The sequence below is a fragment of the Otolemur garnettii genome, unplaced genomic scaffold (assembly GCF_000181295.1).
Source record: "Otolemur garnettii isolate 467f Iridium unplaced genomic scaffold, OtoGar3 scaffold00217, whole genome shotgun sequence".
NCBI classification, from domain to species: Eukaryota; Metazoa; Chordata; class Mammalia; order Primates; family Galagidae; genus Otolemur; species Otolemur garnettii.
In genome coordinates, this window is record NW_003852612.1 from 1,770,596 (window position 1) to 1,780,558 (window position 9,963).

Sequence of the window (9,963 nt, forward strand, 5' to 3'; positions counted from 1 at the left end):
AGGCCTTGTAAAGCACCCACTGCTTCCACTTCCCTAGGAAAGAGAGACATTGTCCTTCCCAGCAGCCTCTGAAGCGCATTATAAAGCAGAACGGAGTTTGGCCCCAAACGTGCATTCAGATCATTTTCCAAATGTGCACTATTTATTTGATAGTCCACAATGGCTTCTTAGGAAAACAAATGAGCAAATTGTCATTAACCAATGAATGCTGTACCTGCCATGGGCTCTGTTGTCAAAATCATTGCACATTCAGGATTAGGAGAGCTGAAGCCACACTGCCCAGACAACATCTCTCAGAAGGCCCTCAGTCTCAAAAAAGCGAAAGTCCTTTCGGCTTTTTAAAATCCTATTTACCCAAGGAAGTCCCTTCTAGTTATTATTTTACCCTCCAGGGCCACATCCTTTGCCACTCTCTAAAGCCTTTATCCCTTCCTCTTCCTATCCGAATTGCATTGTTTCTCAAAACCCTAGTTACAAATATTTCTCTTCAGCTAATTGGAAACTTAAAAAAAAAAATGGCCTCAAAGCAGTCTTATTTCCATTACTTTGTGGGAGACCAAATTGCCTCCTTTGGAAACAAAGCTTTTGACTGGTGAGGATGGAAGGCAATCTCTTGAGGATCTCCAGTCACAATCTTCCTCAGTCTTTCAACGTATATTTCATTATCCCCAATTTTTTCACAGCATGTATATACAGTATCTTTAAGCAAAACACCTCATGTCAAACTGAATCCTACAAAAGGCTCAAATCAATAAGTTCATCAAATCAATAAGAAAAAAAGATTGACGACCTAATATTAAAAAGATGAATACAGGCATTTCACTTAAAAAATAAGTAGAATGGTCAATAATGTTATTATTAAAAATGTTAAACCTTGTAGATAATTAAATAAAACACAACAGAACAATGAAATACTATTTTCGCTATCTTGGCAAAAAAAAAAAAATCAGGTGTGTAAGGATCCCCACCCCAGGTAAGAGTATAATAAAATATTCATGTACCTTTGTTTGTAGGAGTATCACTGCTACAGCCCATGATATTTTGACAACACACATCAAAAATGTAAGTGCCTATATCCATAGTCAACCTAGGACTACACTTATAAAGTGTGTCAAAATATAAATAAAAGAATTTTTCTGGAAACATTGTAATTGGGAAAAATATGGCAACAATGAAAATACCCATCAGTAGACACTTTCTGCACAACACACAATGGAATACTACACAGCTGTTTAAAAGAAACCAACAGATCTCTATAAACTGACATGAAAAAATCTCCAAGATACCATATTATGAAGTTTAAAAAAAGTAAAGTTCAGAATGATGTGTCAATATAATCTCGGTGCAAATAAAGCATAACGTATACAGAAAAAATACATAAAATGAAAATAAAACCACTTTTTTTCTGGAAGGGATTATGAAAAACCAATCATAGCAGGTACTCTCAGAACAAGAAGTAGAGGAAGATTTTACTTTTCAGCATGTAAGTTTTTGTCATGTTCAAACTTCTCAAGTAGGTACAATTAGTACTTTTTAATTTAATATCAGCAAAATTATCTGAGAAGTGAGATTATGAGCCATGCTCTGCATTGTCCTTTATGCCCCTAGATTAATAGAAAATGAAAATTAAAAAGATGATAGACTACAACATGTCATATTCCCAAGTTCTGTTCTCAGCTTTTGCATTTGCAGGAGATCACTCACCACCACCACCACCCCCAAGCAACACTAAATTAAACCAAAACACCCCTTCCGGCAAAATTGGCATACACACACATCTACAAGAGGGTGGAAGATTTCTCCACCCATCTCCTTTTCTTCAGGTCAATTCAGTCCGAGTCAGTGAGGAGCTGGAATGTGCCTGGGATATGGGGAGGAAAAGGAAATCCACCAACCTGAGCTGAGAGCTGGGGTCACAGCATGCAGCTGGGACTCTCCCTAAGTCACTTCTGCAACCCACCCTGCAGACAGAGCTTACCCTTTAAGTTACCCATGAAGTTCACTACTTGCTAAATCTCAACCAAACCTCTATCTTCCCCACTTCAACCAGAAAGGTAATCCATCAAGTGACAATCAGCCCACACCCCAGGTTCAGAAGCACCAAGAAGCCCACACTGTATGGGTCCTTGGGGGGGGGGGGAGGTGAAATGGAGGTATGGCATTCCTAAGAAGGAAGGCAGAGCTAAGAGGACTTCAACACGGACCCTCATTAGCCTCCTTTAGAAAATCCTACCAGACTCCTAAGAGCTTTTATGAGAAAAAGAAAAACAAACTTTCTGAAATTCCTGTCTGTTGGCCATCTGAGGCTTGGCTGTGCTGAAGGGAGCCCCAGGCAAAATAGAGAAGCATCTTCTCTTGCCTCAGGTCCCTCGGTGTCTCCTCTCCTTTTGCCCTGCCCCACGCCTCCCTCAAATACTCGGTCTCCAAAATTCTCCCGTGGCAGGAACAAATCAAAGAAGTAGATTGCCAAAGCTTAGCCCTAGTATTATTCTCACATATGCAAAAGTCCTAACCCTGAGACTACTGCTCCAAGGAAGGTACTTTTACAGCCCAGAGTGCAGGACCACACGTTGGTCTGCGGATGCTAACTGCCCCTCCTCCTGTGGAGGGTCCACCCCTGGATCTCCCAGGCCCTGGGTGGGGGCACCCAGAGATTCAAGTTGTCCCTGTCTTCCCACCCAATTCCCGCTTAACAATTGGGAACAGAGACCGAATAGAATCTTAAGGGGAAATTTCCTCAAAGGCATGGAGACCCTCAAAGGTGGGGAGTGCAGAGTGGTTGACATTTGGGGTCAAAAACCTGGTTGTTCATAGAGGAGGAGCCTTTCGAGGGCACTGGGGCAGGTGTTGGGCAGAACCACATGGCTCCAGGGACGCCCAGACGACCAGGGACAGAAGCTTAGCTGCCCAGAATCGCATTGCTAGCGAAGCCCCTGGAGCACTCTCTCAGCTGCCCCAAGTGAAAGCAGCCGGGCAATGGGCCCTTCTCGGCTTGTGGTGGGGCCCAGGACGCAGCATCGGGCCAACTCGCCTTGGCTTTCTGGGATGTTTGCAAAGACACCGTGAAAGATTGATGCGGCCCCCTGGGCTGGGGAGCCCGATTAGAGGCGTGACACCAGCATCTGTGCTGGGAGGATCCGGCTGGTCCCTGCCACACGCATAGCCCGGGGCTCCCAGGCCCAGTCGGGTATGGGGATGGAAGGCAGGTGGTGACGGAGGTAGGGGGAGGCTGGAGCGGGGTGGGGGGCGGGGGCGCACGGGGGCTTCCCTACTCACCGCCAGGCGGCTGCGCCTCTCTCCGAGCGAGGACCACCGCACCACACGCCAACCCTACTACCACTCCAGCCCTTTCTGGCCGGTTCCGGCCTCGCGAAGCGCCCCAGGCGCGCGGCTTACTCACCCTCTAGCTGTGGCGGACAGTGGAAATAAAACATCGCCGACGGTGGGATCGGCTAGACGGCTGGGAATTGAGAGGATAGCCGTGGGACGGACAGGCGCGTGTAGCTTTCCGGCCTGGCTGCAAAGCAAACAGCAACAGAGCTTGAGTCCCTCTGCCAGCGCTCCCGCCGGCCCTGGGGCGCACCAGGCGCTCCCCTCCTGGAAGGCCCCCTCCTAATGCCCAAAGCGCACTGCAGGAATGGGAGGGGAGGTGGCACCCCTGCCTCAAGCCAGCACCCTACAGGCAGACTTTCTGGTGGGTTCACCTCCCAGAAAGCCCATGCCCTCACCCTGGTCCCAACACCAAACCCGCGCCGTTTGTTTTCAGGTTCTCAAGGGTCCCTGCAGCAAGCCCTCCACTAGGGCCACCGCAACCGGGTCTGGCAGCGCGCAAGGCCATCTGTGCGCGCAACAGCTCAGGCCAGGAAGGCAGCCTAGTCCCAAGGCCAAGCGCAAGGGGCCCAAGAAGTGGGTCGGAAACCGCGCATACCTCGGCGGACTGCAAGCGCGAGAAGGCCGGAGCGCGACCGCCTCCGGTCCGCACGCGGGGCTGGGCTGGCGGCGGGCGGGGCTCCGCGCGGCTGGCGCCCGCAGGACTACAGAAGTGACTCGGGAAGTGGCCAGATGTCTTGCTGTCTGTCTACAGCGCGCGCCGCCGCTCAGCACTCGCCTTTATAATCTCACGCATAATTGGCCTTAATCTGATTATTTCCAGCGCTGTCTACAGCGAGTAACTTGGATAGGTCTATTGGGCCTTACAAATGGCCCACGTGGTGTAAAAAAAAAAAAAATCCGTCATTTCTCAGCAAACATCAGGAATGTGTTTCCTCTTGTCTTAAAAAAAAGAAAAGAATAGAAACAACCATCCCCCGAAAAAAAAAAGACTATTTTCTGAACACTCAGCCCCACCCGCATCCACCCCACGTCCCCTCAGACTCAAACCTTCTTTCTGCGGAAGAGCTTGATTTTGGTCTGCCCTTGTCAAAGGCCTGGCGACTCCCAGGCTGCGAATTGAAAAAGCGCTGCTAATTGTCAGGCCGGATGGGTTTTGGGGGGACTCTGCACACGGCTTCCCTTTCCAAGCGATCGTACAAAAGGAAAGTTTGATTTTGTTCTCAGCAAGGGGTCCCTGAATTTATGCTCGCTTCTCGACGCAAATGATATGCGGTGGGACCCTTCGCAATTACTTTTAAAATGCATCCGAGGCAGACACTCAACGGAGAGAGACCGCCCTTCTCTCTGCCTGGGTGAAAATTAAACTCTAAAGTACCGGGTTGAAATTTTCAAGTCAGGGGCGCGGGATTGGATCAAATCACATAAACTGCAAAAAAAGCAAGTCTAATGGCGCATAATTGGTTCTGTAATAGCATTACACCAGGATAATAGCCCGTTACGGCCCCCTGCACTATTAAGTGCTTCCCTGGCGGAAAGCCTTTATGATATTAAAGGGGGAATATAATGATATTTTGGTTATTAAATGCGTGTAATTAATTTATGCACCACTGAAAATAAAGTTGGTATTATGACCCACTCAAGATGCATCAGAAGATGCACGTCAGACAACTGTTGATAAGTTCTGGTGTCTGTGTTCCGTCTAGACTGCTGATTTTATTTTGGGACTACGGCTTCTTGGACAGACTACATAAATTGAATATTTTATAAACATTATACTGCTGTGTTGGGGAGCCTTGGCGAGGTGGTGGGTCGGGTCCCTGCACAGACCAAGATCCAGACTTGATCTTAAAGACACAGCGCCTTGGAAACAAAAGGCCTGGCGGGCCCACTCATGGACACCGGCCTGGGTGAGGAGCACCGAGCTGGAGGGACAGTGGTGGGCGCTGGCCTGCTCGAAAACACCCCTCCAAAAACAGCCCCGAGGAAGACGCGGCCGCGGTCTGGTGGAGGCAAGTCGCACCCGTTTCCCTGAAGAGGCCCTTCCTAAACTCCGTCGCCCAGATGCGGGGAGTCGGCCTCAGTGCGGAAAAAGGAACCTCTGGAAACTCCTGCTCTGTTTAGAACGGAGGGAGTTCACGGTGCCAACTCCGCCAGGGCCAGGACTCGGCGCGTCCAGGCGCTGGCTCCGGAGGCGCACGACTGCAGGTCCGAGTGGCGGGTACGTGGCAGGCGGGGAGGGCAGGGCCGCTGAGAGCGCCATGCAATCTCCTGTAGAGAGGGCTGGAGCCGGAGGAGCCGGCCCTATCTTAGCCCAGGTCAAGAAGGAGGCTCCCGGGTACTTTCTCTATCTCTCTCTGCCTCCCTCAGAGGGCCCTTGCTTTTCGAGAGCCCTTGGGCACCTGGGTCTTCGAAAAGTCCCTTCGGGTTCCCTCCTGTGTTAGTCCGCAGCTCCCCACCTGCGCGCTCTGTGCGCTCCAGGAACCGAGTGGCTGAGAAGTGAAATGAGAAAAACCAGGGGGCTAGCTGCACCCAAACGCTCCAGGCACACCTAGGGGGAACCATCAGCTCTAGAAGCCCAGCGCTGGGCGCTGCGCTGGCCCCAGAAACCACTAGGTCCAAGCCCCGGTCTCAGCTTCCTATCCCTGACATCGACCAAAGCAGGTTCCCACCAAGGCCCAGAGATGCCCCGGACTAGACCGGCTTATCCTGGGTCTGCGGAGAGCGCGTTCCTTTAGCATCCCGGCCGGTCAGGACCCTGGACAGCAGCTCCGGGGTCCCCCCGCGCGTCCCACTGCCAGCCGCCACACCGAAAGAAGCCTGTCTCAGACTTCGCTGGGCTGCTGCGCTGCCCGGGAGTGAGACTCATTTGACCCCAACCTCTCCCAGTCCAAATCTGTGAAAGTTACTCGGGATGGGCGCTTAGCGCTCGCCGAAGAGACCAAACTCTCCCCGCGGCTCCAGCCGGAAAACATCCCGGGCCCCCGACACGACCCTTGCAGCTTCCTGGCTGAACAACCAGCTGAGTCCCAGGAAAACACCCACCTCTCGCGGGGCTCTAAGCCAGTTCGGGACCCTCAGCCTTCCCTCTCCCGACGTTCCTCTCCCAGAGCCGCTAGGCTGGGCTCTTTCCTGTTGGCAAAACAGTGAATAAACAACCAAACAGCCTTAGACTGGAAGGACTACAGCAAACTTTGATGACGCGAGCCCCCCCTCTTTTTTTTTTTTTTTTTATTGTCTCCGACACTCAGGCCCGGAAGAAGGTGACTAATAGGTATTCGCTACGGTCTATTCTCCTCCCCAAAAAAGGGCGTTAGAAACAAAAAGGTTATTTTTCCTCAATTCTTGCGTGGTAAAATGTATTTTCCAATTAACTAAATTCGCCGATCTGTCCCGCTTGGACACTCTGATAATTTACAACCTAAAAGTGTACTTTCTTTATCTAAAGACCAAGGTGACTGCTTTTAATTTTCTCTAACCTCTTTACACTTGATGTTCACCAGACTCATAATGTTAATTGGCTTCATATACGGATCATCAGTTTAATGAAGAAATAAATCCTGTGTTGCTTTATGTTTTAACAGTGATTGCTTTAATGAGGAATGTGACGTGTTCCAAAATCAAAGCTGCAGGAGACATTAGAGGGGCTTCTTTTAGGACTGAAGTGCTTATTTAAAGTTAAAATCACAGGGTCGTATTGCAGCACCCCCACCTAGGTTGCTTCCAGCCTCTGCAAGGAGACAGTTCTGTGGTCTTCAATGCTCCCTCTCTATTTAATGCACTCAGCCACCCGGTCTGCATTCCCTGGAAGAAGTTATTTTCTGGTTACTAAATAGGGCGTGCTACTTTGCCTCCTGTCCAGCAGGGCAAAGGAAAAGCCAGGTCAGAGTAGGGAGTTCAACTTTCAAGGTTGTGCATGTTTTAAAAAATAAAGTGGGAAGAGAGTCACACCTCAAGACTCGTGTCCAGATGCCTTTGCAGAGGCTGAAATAACTCCCCTAGTGCTGCACATCCCTCACACTGAAAAATTCCAGAATCAGCTCACACAGGCAGACAGCCCAGCTTAGGCCCAGTGGGCTGGTGACCACCCAGGCTATGGCCTTGGAAATGTCTGCAGGGGACGCACTGGGCTTTCGCCCAGATCATGGGCACTTTACATCTCTTTATCAATTAATAGCAGAGTAAATCTGCTTTCTCTAATGCGTGTTTGATTTTTCTAATTTTAAGCTGGTTCTATGCAGGGAAAACTTCATCTCAAAAACACTGAGAGCAGCGATAAAAAGCTGGACATGGGAGCATCTATACATGCTATATTCAGTTCGTTTTCAGTTGAGTTATGAGTCATTTTAAATTGATTCCTGAAAAGAATTTCAAATCCTTAGAAAATGTAAGGTTTGGTGCTCTAGAATGGTATTCATTTTTTACCATTTGCTCTTTTAGGAAAGTTGGAAAACATTTAGAAGCACCTCTGTCCCCATCTTTTGAGCCCAAATACATGAACGTATTTTGGACTTGGCGTCTCAGTTGCACTAAGAAGGGATTTTCCCAACCTTCCTGTTAAAATGTTTTTTAGCTTTTTTTTTTCAGATTAATATGAGAGTACAAACAATTAGGTCATAATGTTTACATTTGTTAGGTAAAGTCCCTGCTGTTGTCGTGTCCTGCACCCAGGAGGTGTGCCATATACCCTTACACTGTGCCCCTTAGATGGGAGCACACCAATCCCCCCTTCCTCCCTTAAAACTTTTCATAGTAGAAACAATTTCAATAAACATGGCTTAAACCCATCGCAATAGGGTCAATATATGTCGATATATGTCAATTATCATGAGGAAAAAAACTCACACTGAATTTCTAATTATGTGTTTTGAATGGATCCAAATGATTTTGACTGTTGTTTTGATTTTTTTTTAATTTTCTGAAGGCGCTCTAGTGTAACCCCCCAGTGGGTGCGTCTTCATGTGAATGGGGCACATTCTCTTTTTGTCGGCAGATCTAGTGTTATATTGTAGTTTGGGAAATTGCCAACAAAGGTTGGGTTACCCAAGCAGGATAGCATATATGAGAAAAATAGCAGTTCAAGGAAATTCCATGAACAGGGGACTTGTGAACAGAAAAAAATGTATGTGCTTGTGTGTGTGTGTGTGTGTGTGTATGGTAAAACTAGTGAATTGTGGGGAATTTTCAAGATAATGAAATGTTTATCTACCCGTTGCTGTGGATATATAATTATATATATGTATATATATAGATGTGTGTATACATATCCAGATGTGTGCATATATCCAGATGTGTGAATATATATCCAGAAGTGTGTATACATATCCAGATGTGTGCATATATCCAGATGTGTGTGTATATATCAGATGTGTGTGTATATATCCACAGCAAGAGACACATACCCATTTTGTTATCTTGAAAATTCCCTATAATTCACTAGTTTTACCATCATGTAAAAGTAATAGCAGCTGCTCCAATGTGAGCCAACTTTCTGTAACTGTGCCCGGTATTGTCTGGTGACCACAAGACAAAGTGTACTCCCATGTGGTTCCCAGGGAATCTCAGAACTCAGCTCCAGTCTTTGACCTTGTCCTTGCTGCTGAGCTTGGAGGGCAGCTCAAGGCCATTCACCTCTCACAAAGAAAGAAAGCCCAGTAGGCATCCTACTGTCCACAGAATCTGTGCATCCCTAGCTCCACTCCAGTAGGCTCCGATCCTTAGGAGCTAGGTGAACTTGAGCCAGTCACTTACTCTCTCAGAACCCCCTGACTCATTCTAGGAAGTGGAACAAGTCTTAGAGGAAGGATCACAAGACAGTATTAGGGCACTTATAAACAGTGAAACTATTCTTCCTGACATTATAATGGTGGATATGCTATGGCATTTGACATTTGTCCCAACTTGTAGACTGTACAACACCAAGAGTGAACCCTAATATCTGCAGGGGACACACTGGGCTTTCACCCAGATCGTGGGCACTTTACATCTCTCTATCAATTAATAATGTGAACTATGGACTCAGGGTGGTAATGATGTGCCCATGCAGGCTCACCCATTGTAAAAATGTGCCACTCTGGAGCTGATGTTGGTAGTGGGAGAGGCTGGGGCAGGGCTGGGGACACGTGTTCCATTTGCACTTTCTGCTCAATTTTACTGTGCATAGAAAACTGCTCTATAATCTATTACAAGATTAGAGTAAAATTAAACATTTTTTTGAACTGATCTATAAAATAAAGTCTACTAAAAAAGAAAGAAAAAAATTTTAAGCCAGTACCAAACATAGTGCCCAGCACACAGCAATCACTCAGTGAGCACAAGTTATCATGGTATTATCCTAATTATTGTCTTGCTACTACTATAGATGTCTAACTCTCCAGGGTTCTTTGGTCCCCCCCTCCCCCGGTAGGTAGAAACATCCCTGAGAGAGATGCTACCATGAGCTGCTTGGGTCCTTACAAGCAGCACCTGACATTTATGTTTGCCTCCAGGATAAGTCACCCCTGGGACAAAGTAACACCCCCCGTGGGTGAGCCCTCCCGTGGCTCGCCATACTACCTGCTAGCTTGCTTATATTTTTCCATTCTCCACACTGTCATTGCCTTGTTTGTTGAGCTTTACTTAGTACAGCTATTT

At 47.7% G+C, this 9,963-nt stretch overlaps 1 protein-coding gene across 1 annotated transcript in view; it reads right to left on the minus strand.

Annotated features, from left to right (window-relative positions):
• DRGX (dorsal root ganglia homeobox) overlaps positions 1 to 4,129 on the minus strand; it is a 27,250-nt gene extending 23,121 nt beyond the window's left edge. The window contains exons 1-2 of the mRNA XM_003801658.2: positions 3,929 to 4,129; positions 3,401 to 3,517 (exon numbers count right to left, since the gene is read on the minus strand). Coding sequence (XP_003801706.1) covers positions 3,401 to 3,434 — 34 coding nt within the window. The 5' untranslated portion in view covers positions 3,435 to 3,517; positions 3,929 to 4,129. The remainder of the gene's footprint in view (positions 1 to 3,400; positions 3,518 to 3,928) is intronic.
• Between the last annotated feature and the right edge of the window lie 5,834 nt (positions 4,130 to 9,963).